Source organism: Rhagoletis pomonella, unplaced genomic scaffold (genome assembly GCF_013731165.1).
Source record: "Rhagoletis pomonella isolate Grant_MI unplaced genomic scaffold, Rhpom_1.0 Rhpom_scaffold_00006, whole genome shotgun sequence".
NCBI classification, from domain to species: Eukaryota; Metazoa; Arthropoda; class Insecta; order Diptera; family Tephritidae; genus Rhagoletis; species Rhagoletis pomonella.
Genome location: NW_023458560.1, coordinates 66,481,327 through 66,497,724, shown reverse-complemented (window position 1 = coordinate 66,497,724; position 16,398 = coordinate 66,481,327). Strand labels below are relative to the sequence as shown.

The 16,398-nt window shown below is 41.2% G+C and overlaps 1 protein-coding gene across 1 annotated transcript in view; it reads left to right on the top strand.

Moving 5' to 3' along the window:
* The window catches only part of LOC118741145 (protein eyes shut), a gene marked incomplete at its 5' end in the record, with an annotated part of 39,774 nt that overhangs the window by 14,399 nt on the left and 8,977 nt on the right, over positions 1–16,398 (top strand). Inside the window, 6 exon segments of the mRNA XM_036473002.1 lie at positions 6,053–6,325; positions 12,226–12,518; positions 12,863–13,523; positions 13,585–13,748; positions 13,812–14,543; positions 14,602–14,844. Of these exon segments, the coding sequence (XP_036328895.1) occupies positions 6,053–6,325; positions 12,226–12,518; positions 12,863–13,523; positions 13,585–13,748; positions 13,812–14,543; positions 14,602–14,844 (2,366 nt within the window).

Genomic DNA, 16,398 nt, shown 5'->3' with positions numbered 1-16,398 from the left:
TAAAACACGCAAAATAACAGCAATAAATACCGAGTAAAGCAAAGAACTTAACTTAAAAAAAAAATAAAAGCCCGTAAAAAGGAACCACACGTGAAGGTGAAAAAAAAATTATTGAAAGTGAAGGAGATTTTTATTTATTTATAAACGTACGCGCACCTACACCTAAGCTGCCTCACTTGCGTGTGAAGTGAATTCTATAGGGGCAATTTTGTTGCAAATTTCGGCTGATGTATGTACCTTAGTTGGTCATGCGCTGCGTTGCCAATAAAATTCACTTGTGCAGCAATATCGCAAAACATTCACGTACGCGGCGGCCGCGCACGGTCCGCACGGGTTCGATGTACAAAATATGTACGACTGGGCACAGTAAAATGGCTATCAAAGTGAAATATAAGAAAGCAAAATAAAAGTAACTAAGAAGCAGCGAAAGCAATGGTGTTGCACCACGCGCTTACTTAAAAGGCGAATTATTATGCCGGAGTGGCACATACAGAATAGAGTAGATATGTATGCCACTATTTTTTTTTTTTTTTTTTTGAGTTAGCAACACAATAACTGCAAATTATGGCATGTGAAACATGTTTAACCATTTTTTTATTCTTATCGGCAATTCAATTTTTGAGATTCCTAGTTGGATGCTGGAATACGGCTGAGTCATTTTGTGGTGATTATGAGGTTGAGGTGCGCAAATATTTTGTTCTAAAGGTATTTATTCCGAAAAGAAATATTTCACACTGTGAAAAATAAAGAAAATAAAGAATAAAAGAAGCGTCTGACAAACCTAACGAAACTACAAGTAGCTCAACGCACGTGCATAGAAATGGCAGTCAGTGGGAACTATTTATGCAAAAGACGCCAGGAACGAAGAAACCGACCACAGAAGGAGAAAAGAGGGCAGGCATGGTCAAATCTAAAGAAGGAAGTTCCGAAAGAAATTAAGAAAACTGAAAAGCCAAAAGGCTTCACCAAGGCTGGGTTAAGTTAGGTCATTGTGGCAGTCAGTTGAAATTACCGGCCCACTTAGACCTTGCAGGCCAATCTTAGCTAAAGCTGGGCAACTGCAGAAGAAGTGCTTGGCTGTTTCTTCCTCATCTTTGCAATATTCCTAATCCCGAAAAGTGCCAACCTAATAGCGAATGACCGGTTACACAAGATGTGGCCATCGAAATCGCCTCTCTTTAGAAGCTGGGCAGTTCTTCCGTTTTATTCTTACCGATTTCCGACCGTAGTAGCCTAGTTGTTGTACGAGTACCCTCATCTGGCCATAAGCTACTGCCCTCTTGATATGGCTATCCTAATATTACCTCTGTTTTCGGACAGTGGAGGATAAGTACCTTCCCTAGCTTGCTCATGAGTTCTGCAATTTCCTTCAATATCTCTATGTACCGGGACCCATATGAGGCTGACCTTGAAGACGGTGCTAGTAGCATTTAGAGCTGCCAGGCATTCGTGTGAAACCTCTGATCTTAGCATTATTTCGTTCATTGATTTGCTGGCCGCCTGGCTATCCGATAAGATATTAATTTTAGGATTTATTCCGAGTCCCCTACTCTCTGTCCAGTTTTAATAAATCATGCATGAGTGCCGGAAAATGTACATACGAAAATTTGAGCGTATTCGAAATTCTGTGAGGTGGTCAAGAGCATTTTCCGGATTAAATCATCTTAATCAACTCAAATAAAACTGCAAAACGGTGTTTCCGAAGTTTCGATCTTGCCCGCTTAACCTGGAAGCTCCTAAGATCCCGACAGAAGAGGGTTTTCAAGGAAGCAACGTACCCATATTTAAATTTGGAACCAGAAATGTGTTCGTCTGGACCAGATGCGACCAGCCACAGCATAAAAATCTATGAGGATAAACTTTAAAGGGCTTCTGGTAAATTCCAGAGACGTAATCTGCATTGCTACGGAGTAGGCAATGCCAAATACACGCTCCAGAGTTTACGCGTCGTACTCGGTGCTCAACACTTCAGGAGCAACTAATTTACGAATGCCACGATGTAAGGAGACTAAGCCACATCGCACTCCCGCATCAGAGGGAATAACAGGCATGATAAATAATCCATTCCAACTAATGGAGGATTGCACAAGCAGAACAGACACAAAATTATTTCGCAATTTGACATCGGCAAACCATACCACGAAGGGCGTGTAACTAAAATAGACGCCACATAGGTAGATCAACTGAAAATTATTTCAGAAAGTAAAGAAACTCTCGGTACCTAAATTTGGTAGCAACCAACTTAAAAGAATCGCACATTATTGGAGAGAAAACTTCAACGAACTTAGGCGCATGTGGCTCCACGCGCTAACACCAGGGCTTGCAACGAAGACGCAGAACAATACCAAGCTGCTAGGAAGGATCCTAAACTATCCATCGATGCCAGAAAAAAAGGATAATTGGTATAAACTTCGCAAGGACATAAATATAAATCTAAGTTCTTGGAATCTTGGCCTTAGACTGAACTCGGGCCAGAGCACAGCAACTGGAGAAATAGTATTGACAAACATTTTAGAAATAATCCCACTACTCTTGGGCACTCCTAAGTATATACGAAGTTGTGCTATAACGTCTATAGTATATCATAATGTCTGTGGGTACGATGTTTAGAATCATTTTCGTTGTTTCAGTGGCTGCTGTCCAAACAAATTAGGCATTCGTAGAGCTATCCTGTGCACTTTTTGTAATTTGTAACTCTATAGAGGTGTATGGGTCTAACCACGACGGTATATAGCCAGTGTATTAGCTTCGGAGACTTAACCCATTTTTGGCCGATTGCTTGACACTTGTTGCAGAGGCCCCATCCATTACAAAAATCTCCTTAGGCAATGACCTGGATCGCACCCTGAAGGAGACCGGCATACTACCCATTAAAGCACGTAACCTTTCTTAAATTCCTGGTATTGTTTTCAGTATCCATTTAATGCAATCGACGTTATCGGGACCTAGTGGTTTACAAGATTTGAATGTCCATATAGACCAGACCACCACCCTAATGAAAAAGACTTCAGTCACTGACATTGACATGTGGCTCCGCCGTCTTAATGTTCGTTGCTCCCGGGAAGAGTGTGTTTATAACAAAATTCAGAGAAAATTCGGGATCAATCCACGAGCCAAAAGACCTGTGAGAGCATGTTGGGTTTCTTTAGGCTAAACTTGAGAGCATTTTTTTAGAGCTTTGCCTCCTTCTGAGATACACTCTGGGTATTCCAATTCCACGGAGATTTTCGGCAGTACAACTTGCTATGGTCGGAAAAGCAGTGCTCATCAAGCACTTTTAAACTCCGACCATCGGAACAGCCGTCCTAAACTCAACTCGGAATCATCCAGATTGGTTCCCAAGCTGAAACTCGTATATTTTTATTAACTTTATAAATACTTCTGTACGCTTTTTAATATGCAACATATCAATATTCAATTGCCGCTTATCAAACGAGAGCTCAGAATATACAAATGTACATTAGGGCGAATCGCCAAAAAATATGAGGTTTTTCCACCGAAATTATAAAGACTTCCGCCAAAATATTTCGAAAACTATTAAGATTTACATGGGCTAGACCAATATGAAAATTTGTATGTCCAATAAACTCATTATTTTGATTCCAAGTTCCAAAAAATTTAAAAATAATTTTATTTATAAAAAGCTCGATTTTTGGAACAATTTTCAAATGGCTCCAGCTCACGTAAATCTAAATAGTTTTGCGATATATTTTGGTGGAAGTCTTAAAATTTAAAGCATTTTATTATTCCGATGGTAAACCAAGTTTTTTTTTTTTTGGTATGTAGAGTGATGCACACTAATGTACACAGATACCGACATATGTATGTCGGTAGATTCGCATGTTTGTACAAACTTTGATGCAAAGTATTTCAACTTTATTTATTTGCTTTAGTTACATACAATTCTCAAAAAGGGCACACAAACCAAAGCAGCAAAATAAGTTTGCATATTCTGGCACAAAGTTTATTTATAACATATGGAATTTTCACCACTACTGTTACTTGCCATGCTACGAGCATACGTACAGAAAGCCAATTTCCTGCCAACCATGTTACATCCACTTTCCCCCGCTTTTTCATACCCTACAGCAATGCATAAACGTATGTATGTATGTATGTAGTACACCTTCGATGGGCGCCAATAAATTTTTGTTCAAGGACGCTTTTAAAGCTACAGCAGCACAAGCACGTGTAACCACCATGACTATAACAAAAGCAACAAAAACTGATAATAGTACATGTGGGAAGGTATTCGTATACTAACTATGTATGTATGTATGCAGGTTGTTGTACAAGCAGCGACCCAGCAAAGGGAAATGTAAACGAAACATGGAAATAAAATAAAAATTATATTTTATATACAGATATTTTTGCTGGTCATGTCACACACAAATTTCATGCAAAAATATATACATACATACGTATACCTAAGTAAACGCTTTAAAGCATAGAGGTAAATATTACAGCTGGTACTAGCCGCTTATTCGGATATCCGGATATTATTCGTTCGTATCCGGATGTCCGGTTAATCTCCGGAGACTCGGGGTTTTTTAATCAGATATTCGAATCTTATGCATCACTCTCCATACAAAACAAAATCGATACTGTTTTCCATCGGAATTATAAAATTTGTTACATTCAAAGACTTCCGCCAAAATATTTCCGAAAAATCTTAAGATCTACGTATGGACCCATTTCTGATGTCAGGATCTTTTTTTTTCAAAATGTTAAAGATATGATTAATTAAAAAATTTTTTTTTTTAAAATCAGTGCCATGTGGAAAAATAATATGAATACCAAATGAGTCATAAAATTCTGTAGAATTTAAAAACAATAATTTTTTTTTGGTTTACAAGGACGAATAGGTATTGAAAATGCGCTTTTACTAAATTTTATGTTTTCAAGATAATAAAGTTTGTAGGACGAAATTCGAAGACGAGGTCTGCGTATATTAGTCCTCAAACAATAATTTTTTCAAAAAAAAAATGTTTGCAAATTTTCAAGGATAGATATTTAAGGACAACATTTTTAAAGGACATTTTCCATACCCATTCGTCCTTATGCACCAAAAAATTTATTCTGTTATAATTCTACAGAATTTTTTCTATATATGATACCCTCACTGTTATCCTACAATGCACTTAATTTTTTTAATAATATTTTGAAATAATCACATTTTTTTAATTTTTAAATCATTTAAAAAAAAGTCTTGACATCCAGAGAGAAAAATAAGTACGCAGTTTTACTATGATTTACCCGTAGTTTCGCGAATATGAATATGCAGAGGAGTTTAAGCGTTGAATGTCTGCACACAAAATTTTATCAACGGAATCAAAATAATGCAGCGGGATGGCTTATTTTAAAATCGGTTTATTTTGGCGGAAGTTTTAAAATATAATAGATTTAAGAATTGGTGATGCACCCTAATGTATGTATGTACATATGTACATCTAACGTTGACGACAATTTGTTTGCCAAGTTCAACAAACGCCAGCGCACCTTCGCACCTTCGGACTGACCTCTGACTTGTTGCAGCGCCCCAGTTGGTGCCGAACGGGCTGGTTGGCACTTGGCAATTTCGCTGCATTCGTTTGAGAAACTTTTTACAAGCTCGTAAATAAACTTGTAAAAATTTTTCAGCACAAATAACTAACGCATAAATAAGTAAATTTGCCTGAAGAAAATCGCTTGCCGCCACCTGGCTGGTTAACGTAATTGCTGCCGCATGCAGTAGCCAGTCACAGCTGGCGAAAGTGTTGGCTATTTGTCGTCCAGCAATTTTCACAAATTTCACAATTTTCAGTAAATTGCGACTTTATTGAAAATCCCATTGCTTACTAAATTTATTTTCTCACGCATTTTTCGCTGCGAGCTTCTAAATTTCACACTTAATTAGATACGGTATTCACATCTACTATAGTATATGGACACACATGCAAACTTACAAATGTAATTTTCTACTATTTATTTATTTATTAATTTTCTTGCTGTTTATTGTTGTTTGTTTTTTTTCTAATTTCCTTATTTTTCTCTCTCTCTTGGTTATTTGCAGATTGGATTTCAGTCGTAATTACACACATTGCAATGCATCCCTGCTGGTCAATGACACGCTCGCCATGTCCGGTGATCAGCCGACCTGGTTGAAATTGTTACCGCCGCGCATGCAAACACCGGAGGTGATTCTCAATACATGGCTGCATTTGGGTGGCGCCCCACAGGCACCGATCGGTCTCATAATCGAGCTACCACCGGCTCAGAGTGGCACTGGTTTTACTGGCTGTTTACATTCGTTGCGGATAAATGAACAAACGCGCGAGATATTTGGGTAAGTAATAATTGAATTAACTTTTTTTATTTTTATCAGCTCTTCGTTTGGTGTCACACTGGTGTAGCAGTGAGGGTAAAAAGCTTTACCTTTACCCTTTAACATTCTGTCAAGATCAAATAACTTGGAATTGCCTTTGATAAGCGCACTAATGGAACTTTCATGTAGATAAAGACTTAAAAAAAAAAAACGACTCAGGTGATTTAGAACTGAAGACGAATTTTTTAAGTTAATAGAGTGGCTTTATCGCCCGATCATCGATCCGCGCATGGCTAATGTCTTCGTGAAAGCATTAGTAAAACTTCCATTCATTTATAAGACCTTGTTTTTGCCTAAGAATTTGTAGCCTCGAGCTGGTCAAAAATGTACCATTTATCTAGAAGCGTCCCGGGAAGAGCTCTCATTGTTTTCCGATTAGGCTAATAGTCAGCCTGCGTTGCTGATGAAGATGCTGAGAAAAGTGATTGGCCTTCACAATGCAAGATCCAAACGCAACACTTTCCTCGATTCGGGTGCTCAACTGCATCTTTTCGACACGATCAAGTACTTTAGTCTGATCTTAAAAGCGGTAATGGGAACCTAAAATTATGGAAAGAGTTAGGAATGCTAATCGCGAGGGATTTCTTGGCTCTATTAGTATGGAGCTCTGGGCTGGTGAAATTCACTAGAGAGAGCTAAAAAAGCCTAGCAAGGTCAATGCTTGGGCACTCTAAAATTCTTGAAAGCTCGACAGTTTCGTTTTTTTTTTCTCTACACAGATTTCGTCAAACGGGTCGGAACTGGTTGGAAGAGTTCTTTTAGAATCATTTTTAGGCTCCAAGACGTCTGTAGAGTGTTTCAAGGTTAAATGGCTGACAAAAAGTAACGCGTTAAAAATGGAAGTTGTCCCCCTACTCTGATAGCCCAGTAGCAGTTGCGGACCTTAGCTCGCTGATGGTGCGCTCAAAACTGGTTAGGTAGTGTCTAACCGCACTTTCAATTCCGCCGCAATATTTTACATTGCGTGGAAAATGTGTGGCTGAGAAGTTGGATAGGAAGGGTACTTTTGATACGATATCAGCCCACAAGAAAGGGCACTCTTGGTCAGATGGCACTCATGTCATATCATGGTATGCTAGTTGTGACTGAAAGGAGCTTCTAACCAGGCTCAAAGTAATCCCTATTCCTGACTTCAGGCTTTTTCATGGGAGAAAAACGCTCAGCGGTTTGCCATTGCCTGCCGAGGGGCGAGCGCTATTAGAAGAAATTTGTTACAAATTAGAAGTTAGCTGGATCAGGGATCCGACCGAGGTTCTACGGAGCGGTAGTACGCAGCTTTAATCACTCGGTCACAGCGGTAGATACGGTGTAAACGTCTGCCCTTAAGCGCATGCGTCCCGCTACGTTTTGCATGATGCATAACTACGTTCAATAACCTTTCCATTGACTGTTGAAGAAACGATGTCAGACTAATGGGCCCATAGTCCTCGGTTATACGTGACCACTTCTGCCCACTTTTAGCAGGAAGACTATCCTCACAGTCCTCCAAGCCGTTGGAACATAGGTCAGCCTTAAACAGCCTTCAATGGAGTTGCACAGCCAGCCCCTGGTCTTCAGACGCGTTTTCGCCAAAGCCCACCACAGTCTTTCAAGGCCAAAAAAACCATCTTTACTGAGTCAATTTTTTTAGGAATGAGTCTGATACAATAAAGAGAGCGCTCAAACCTTAGTGTAATGGGGTACTGCGGTGTAACAAGTCCTACACAATCCACAGATTACAGAGTATTTCTAAACCCATAATTAATATCTACAAAAGCACCCTTTGTCCTGCCTATGAGTGATGTGGCGCTCTTGCACTAACTTCCGCTTCCAAAATGAAGTGCATTAACGACAAAGCATTAATTTCCGCCAAACTTCCAAAAAAAAAAATTCCCAGCTGATACTCGAGACCTTTCAAGCACGCTCATCTCATAATTTCCGTGCCTTTGTAAGCAACTTTTTCCTTCGAATATTTCTCACAAAAATCAGCTCTACAAGTAAAAGCTGGCATTTTTAAGCATCACCGAATAGCACACAAAAATTTCGTCGATAACTTTTCTAGCGACAAAGCGCACAAAAGTGCAGCGTTTAATATTATTCACGTGCCTGGGTGCGCCAGTAGCGCCGGTAATGCGAACGCAAAAAAAAACAACAACTACAACAACAAAAAAATGTGCACTTACTTAGTTAAGCATATCTCGTAATTAATTTGTAAAGTTGAGTGGCAAAAGTTTTCGATAACTAAACTCATTGGTAGACTCGTCGCTGCTGCTGCACTCAGAAATTAATTTAACTTTTCAAAAATGTCAATTGTGTGCCACTTGACCTCGGTGTGAGAGGAGGAGGAGGAAGGAACACGAGAAGCTACGAAAAGTGAATGTATAATAGTGATGCCCTTTCAGGCACAAGGAAGCAAACTGGCTCAGTGGCGTTTGGGGTGTGCGTGTGCGTGCTTGCGCCTTCAAGTGCACTAATTTAAATGTCAATATTAACGGCAATGCAAGTGCATTAATATTTCAATAGCATACCTCTACCCTTCCTGCCATCCTCCTGTCTGCATATTGCACAGTCACGTGCGCTTCTCATTCACTGACGCTGTACGTATGTATGTACATAGCTGACCCAACGACCAAGCGACGACCCATTAACTAACTCGCTGACGGCCATTCAGGACGACTGCACTGCGTACGCTTCGTGGCGCGCGCGTCAATTCGTGCAATTACAATGGCCTCAGCTTGTGCGCTGGCCGAAAAGCGCTGCATAATAAAACATCATCTCCGTCACTGCCGCCCCCACCGCCACCACCACGCCTCTCGCCCTACCCTATCTACTATCCCACCCCCTTTATATCCCCATCCACTCTATTTTCATCTTTTTAGTTTCCGCGCACTTTACGCTAAAGAATCGTTTCCATTTCCGTTTCGCTTCCGTTTGATGTGAAATTGTCATCCACACAGCGCATTTACGAGTCGACGTCGACCTCTCCAACGCCGCTCTGTAAAGTGTATTCTTTCAATATTGCTGGTCTTGTTGTTGTTGCTTTTGTTGTAAAATGGTTGCATATTTTATTCCAAGTACTTGCATTCAAAGCGACCAGAACTGAGTCGTTTAGCCCATTGTTCAAATACTTGAATACTGAATTCGCATAGCCGTTGGGCTGTCGTTGTCGCCGCCGTCGATGCTGTTGTCACCGAAAACCGTTGAAAGAGATTGTGCTCTACTTAAGTATGTACCTGTGCTGTATAACCAAATAAGGTGGGAGCGCGTCATAGTAAGGGAAGTTACAAAAAGGTGCATAATTTCAGATCTATTCAAAACGAGAAACGTGAATAAAAATACGGGTGAACTACGAGTACTTGAAGCACATACAGCGACTTTTCACTCTTTTGCATTGGAAACATTTTAAAATTTTATTTTTTATGAATAAATTTAGTACAAGATAAAACACTAATGTGTAGTTCAATGAACCCAGAGTCTCCCCTTTCCCACACAACTATTTTTTTGGTCTTCTTTTTATAATATACCAGCTCATGCTCGCATTTTCCACTGGTGTGGGAATAACCCCGCCCTCTTTTCCAATAGGTTCAAGGGCTGGCCCCAACAAAGAGCGTGTCTGCTGTTTTTTTAGCTTGAAAATCCGCTTTTTCATTGCCATCATAGCCCTCATGAGCAGGCACCCAGATTAAGGAGACCCCATTTTGGGCGGGTAGGTGCTCTATGGCACTCTATAAGGGTTATTAATGAGAACGAGTAGATAACTGGAGCTTTGAGGACAGATTGGCTGTCCGAAAATATTGTGAGTTTTATTCTGGCATATTGCCTGGTCAGTAAACCGTAGGCGCACTTAGTTCCGCCTTGAATAACGATGCGTCTTGACTTACTTTTTTAAACCATCGGTATACCATTGTTGTGGATCATCGTGCAGCTACGTGGGGCTTCTCCTCCAATATTCTCGATTAGGAAATATGATCTTGTAATTCTTCGTAAATCTGAGGATGGGATCAATTTCGTGTGAGAACAGGGTTTTGGCCATGGTTGCCTCCTTTCCCTTCAAGATATCAAAATGTCCACCAAGGTCGCTATGTTTAAATTTATATTTCCTTTGTACCATGAGTGCTTGCATTGCTGCTTCCTCTTGTATTGCCACATGAAGGGGTGTACGATTAAGTAGAGCCTTCATACCTGCAGTGGCTGTTGTTTTCATTGCCCCCATTACATAAGCCAGAAGGTCATTTTAGGATTCAGCCCCCATGTTTTTCCTACGAGCTCTTTAGTGGTAAACAACGATTTCATTGATAATAGAGTTGCAGCAGCAAGTCCCTGAATGGTGCTTTCATGGTTGCCGCTTATGATAATTGATATATTTTCAGCGTAGCCTATGGTTCGATATCCTTTCACATTGAGGACTTGAACTAGTTCATCCACCAGAATAGACCAAAGCAGTGGAAAGAACACTTTGGGCAGCCTTTTACTGCAATTAAGCTGAGTTATCCCGGTCCTATGTTCGCCTTAATTGTCGTCTGCGTAAGCATATTGCCGACCCAATTACTATTTTGGGATAGTGCCACTTCTCTGGATTTGAAGCTAGCATTGTCAAAGGCACCCTCTATGTCCATGAATGAACACCAGGGGAAATACACTTCGATGCAAAAGCTTTTTCTATTACACCTACAATTGAGTGAAGGGCGGTAATTGGTGATTTTCCTTTTGATAAGGGAGTATCTCCTCCTTTAAGTGCTGATCCAGTAATTTTTCCAATGTCTTTTGCATGAAAGATGAAAGGCTAATTGGCCTGTAGGATTTTGGAGAATTTAGGAGTTTATTCTCTTCTCCCTGGTCGCTGTCTGATCATCTGTCACACTTTCTAAGTAACTCAACTTTCCGTGCTCAAGATTAAGGACCCTTATCTAGTACCTTTAAGCAAGGCGGTGTAATCTTCATTGTCTCAAATCTTTGCCACCAACCGAGAAAGCAACAAAGGATGGTTTAACCAGGTAGTAATACAAACGCTTTTCATCTTAGAACTTCCTGGTAGACTGGTTCGTCAATGCCTACCAAATTTCCACCCCTCCTGTGGGTTTTGACATTCCAGCAACTGGTATCCAGTCTGAAATTTTTGGCACAAAAGGCACTGAGGAAATCTGTCAATTTCCGGGTAAGTCCCGGGATCCAACAGATGATCTAAGTAAGTTTTGGGCCTTCAGTTCAGACAAATTCAGGTTTCCTCAGAGGATAAATGAGCTCACCCGTTTTGCCCATGTTACCTAAGAACTTTCAAGATGTGAATTTCAGAAAAAATTACTCCATTCGAGATCACTTAACCTTCTGTGCTCTTACCGAAACTTTTTCGGTTCAAGTTACCTCTTAGGCTGTAAGTAGCTAGGTAACCAAAGAATGCCTGGGTGCAGGTATCACCGGCGTGTTCCAGATAAGCTTGAGCCACAGCCGCCGTCTGTGTCTTCAAGGGATAAGTATCCATTTGAACCATCTATCGAAGAGCTTGGTGAGCGGGTTTGGTTGACTTTTAAGGAGTTCGTTGGGGTCTTTTCAAGTCTATCCAGTTAAAGACTTAAAAATATAGTTTCGGAAGGTATTTCTTCCATCTTCCTCCTTCTTCCCGAAACACTTGAAAGCTCTCTATATACACTCTATTTGGATCGTTTTAGTTAACGACTTTCGTTTGAATGCTTACAAGAATGTTGTAGTGCTATTAGTGGTTTTAAAAATGTCTATACGATGATAAACGGATACTTAAAATGTGATGTAAGAGTGTCGGCTACGAGACTATCCCATAGCACCTAGCTGTTAAAAAAAAGGCAAATTTAGTCTACTTAAAAACTATAAGCTCCCAAAATAGTAGTAATCGTATCTTTCTGATTTAGTGACGCTTTGGATGGCTTTGGCATCACTGAATGCGGCTCGTTGGCCTGCCTATCGAGTCCGTGTCGCAATGGCGCCGCATGTATTAAAATCGAAACCAACGAAGTGGACGAAAATGGCGAAAAGGCAGAGAAGTGGAAGTGTAAATGTCCCACCGGCTATATGGGCCCAACCTGTGAGATATCTGTCTGCGAAGATAATCCATGTCAGTATGGCGGCACTTGTGTACAATTCCCAGGCAGCGGCTACCTATGTCTATGCCCGTTGGGTAAACATGGACACTACTGCGAACACAGTAAGTAGACAACCAAAAGAAATTCACACTATCGCACGTAGATGTATGTACAACTTTGTTACTCGAGTAAACATCCTCATCCATGTAACCCGTTACACTTTTGCAAGTGTTCGGCGGATCAGTGTTCGTGCATACCACCATTTGGTAATGTTGTACTCTCGTCCATATGTACTCGTACTCGTACTCGTAGGTACATTTGAAAGGTACATCTTGGAATGCAGTGGACTAATCAAAATTGATCTATCCCAATCCCTGTGCAACCTTTTCCTTAATCAAATCCCATATCCGAACACAAGATTTTCCTCCCCGTACGGTTTCCCCTGCTACAATTAAAAATCTTACAGATCTCGAGGTTGCCTTGCCCTCATTCTCGGGCAGCGTTAATGGCCTCTCATCGTTTGTCGCCTACACGGTGCCAATACCACTGGAATACTCAATCGAGTTAAGCTTCAAAATACTACCGCAAACGATGTCACAAATTTCACTGCTCGCCTTCTTGGGCCAGACGGGGTATCATGACGAAAAGAGCGATCATCTGGCGGTCAGCTTCATACAGGGTTACATTATGCTCACTTGGAATTTGGGCGGCGGACCGCGCCGCATATTCACACAGAAACCGATCGATTTCCGGTTGGATGCGCCACGCGTACCCTACGAAATCAAAGTCGGACGCATTGGCCGACAGGCTTGGCTCTCTGTGGATGGTAAATTTAATATCACAGGTCGTTCACCGGGTAGTGTCAGCCGCATGGATGTTATGCCGATACTCTACTTGGGCGGACATGAAATGGCGAATTTCAATACACTGCCGCACGATTTGCCGTTACACTCAGGCTTCCAGGGTTGCATTTACGATGTGAACTTGAAGGCCGGCCAGGTGACGGTGCCGCTGCAGGAGACGCGTGGTGTGCGCGGACGTGGTGTGGGACAATGCGGTACCAGAGAATGTCACCGACATGCGTGTCAACACGATGGCGCTTGCCTGCAGCATGGCGCAACATTCACGTGAGTTTTTGCAGGGGTTACAACACAAAAGTGTATGTGAACAGACGCTTCCTCTTTTTAGTTGCATCTGCCAGGAGGGTTGGTATGGGCCGCTTTGTGCTCAGCCCATCAACCCATGTGACTCGTTCAACAACAAATGTGCGGAGGGTTCGACCTGTGTGCCGCTCGTCAATGGTTACGAATGCGACTGTCCTGTAGGCAGAACTGGCAAAAATTGTGACGAAGGTAAGTAAGAAAACTGGATGTGTAGATAACTCTATCTTACACAACACCCTTTATCTTCCACAGATATTCGTTCGCTGAGCGATGTCTCACTAACCGGGCGCCGTTCTTATTTGTCCGTACGCTGGCCCTATCTCTACGACAGCTCTGATAAGATCGGCTCGAAACGTTCGCAAATTATCAGCTATCGCAATTTCACTAAAAAACTAATGCCACCGAAACCAATCGCTTCCTCCAATCAACACTTCGTCATGAAGCTACTCAACGAAGTTGAGAAGCAACGCAACTTTTCACCTGTACCACTCATGGGTTCAAAGACTTTCGAGGAGCATCATCGCGTACAATTCTTCTTTATCGAATTTCAATTGCGTCCACTCTCCGAACGCGGTCTTCTACTCTACTTCGGCACGCTGAATAATAATCTAGACAAGAAAGTCGGTTTTGTTTCGCTCTCCTTACAAGGTGGCGTAGTCGAATTCCGCATATCTGGACCCAGTAGCCACGTAACGGTGGTGCGTAGTGTGCGCATGCTCGCAATCGGCGAATGGCATAAGATTAAAATGGCGCAACGTGGCCGTTGGTTAACTCTGTGGGTGGAGGGTAGCGCATCATCTGCGTTAGCACCCTCAGCCGAGGTGCTCGTGGAACCCGATTCACTGCTCTACATTGGCGGTCTGAAAGATTTGTCCAAACTGCCACACAACGCCATTTCTGGCTTCCCAATACCATTCCGTGGCTGTGTACGCGGTCTGGTGGTGAGCGGTACGCGTATTGTGCTCAACGAAACAAATATTATTGGTTAGTAGAGCCAGCGAAGACGCTTAGTTAACTTTACTAGTGATCCCTTCATTTTCAGATTCACGCAACATTCGCGATTGTGATGGCACTGCTTGTGGTGGTGATTCCTGCGAGGCGGGCGGCCATTGTTGGCTCGATGAGAAGTTGCAACCACATTGCATTTGTCCCGAATATGCGAAGGGTGATCGTTGCGAGTACTCGGAAAGCTGTAAACTGATACCTTGCAAGAACAATGGTCGTTGTTTGCGTAGCGGACGTTGTTCGTGTCCGAATGGCTGGGGTGGATTCTACTGCGAAATAGGTAAGTACGATGAGAGAACATTTAAATAGAGATTATTAAAGGAATGGATTGTAAAACTTCGGGAACTGCTGGTTATTATCAAAAAACGCGTTTTGAGTGCAGACTCATAGTTTAAATTTCACGAAGGCGCTTTCAGTTATACCCAGAGAGAGAGGACCTAAGTGCTCTACTACCATTTTCCAAACTTCTAGCATTACAGTGCCTTAGTAGCCGCCTGGCGGTCCGAAAAATACTATGTGTGATCTTGGTCATGCCTCGCCGAAAGCAAAAACTTTAGACTGGGAAACAATTGTTGAATTCACCGTTATGCGATCATCGCACTAGCCTCATCATCAAACGTGAGCTCGATATTTTTCATGAAATGAACGTCTTTGCTTTTGGACCCATCTAGACGCTGAGTTGTTATGGTCACTTGGGTATAATGCCACTTTGATATTGCAGCGAATGGGAGGAAATAAGGTATGGGGCCTCCCTTTACTATTATGTCTATTATGGTTTAGACCAATCAATTTAGACAGCTTTAGGCTGCAGGCGGTCAAAGAAGCTCCTAACTGTCCATAAACGATATCACCGAACGAAATATCTTTGCTTTGAACTCCGTAGTCGTTTTGGAGAGTTATTTTGTTTCCTGATCTTACGGTGGATCGATACAATGTATTTTAGAATACTGCTTACCGTCGGACATGGCAAAAGTTGGGAGCGCTTACCGTCAATGGGATTTTCTTTTACCTGTCATATTTCTAAGGGTTGATTGCGACCGTACCGTCAAAATCGCCTTCTATTTCCTCGATCGATTTTAACCGTAACTAAATAAATACTTAACAACTATTCACGCTTTCTCAAAAACTAATGAGCTGCCGACTGACTAATTGGTGGTAATAAAGATTTTATATGACTGATTGATTTAAGCGCGACAAAATAAAAAATGTTCAAAATATCGCTAAAATTGAAAACGTGGATCTTTTATGACTGCAATTAAGATGGCGTGAAAACAATTGAGAGGCCGCCGCCGATCGTTTGACATTGGGGGTAAAAAATACATGGCCTGTAAGTTCGCAAACTACACAAATGAGATAGATATCGATGAATCAGCGCTGCATGTGAGCCATTAAATAACAAAAAAAAAAACGATTTTTTTAGAAAAAATTAACAAACAGGATATGCATTCACATATGTATGTATGTATGTAGTTATAATTACATACTATGTATGTAAGTAATTATTTTTATGAGGAAATGATTAAAGCTTTAAATATAGGTAACTACATCTGTGACTATTTATAATTGTTATGACCCTTTTTTGGATTGTTTTTTTCTACTAAATTAATTAGCATGACTGAAGCAAAATTTGAAGCGTGCTATAAACTAAAGCCATGTGGGGAAGCTATTTTAAATTGTATGCTAATTTTTTATGAGTTTTGCTGAAAGTGTAAATTATTAATTTTCGTATGCATTGAATGTGCCCAGCAAGCGAAACCAAAATAACGGCGTACATTCGTCAAAAGAGTAGACATTTATTTCTGCAATAGTCATTAATATAGTATAAAGTAAGAAA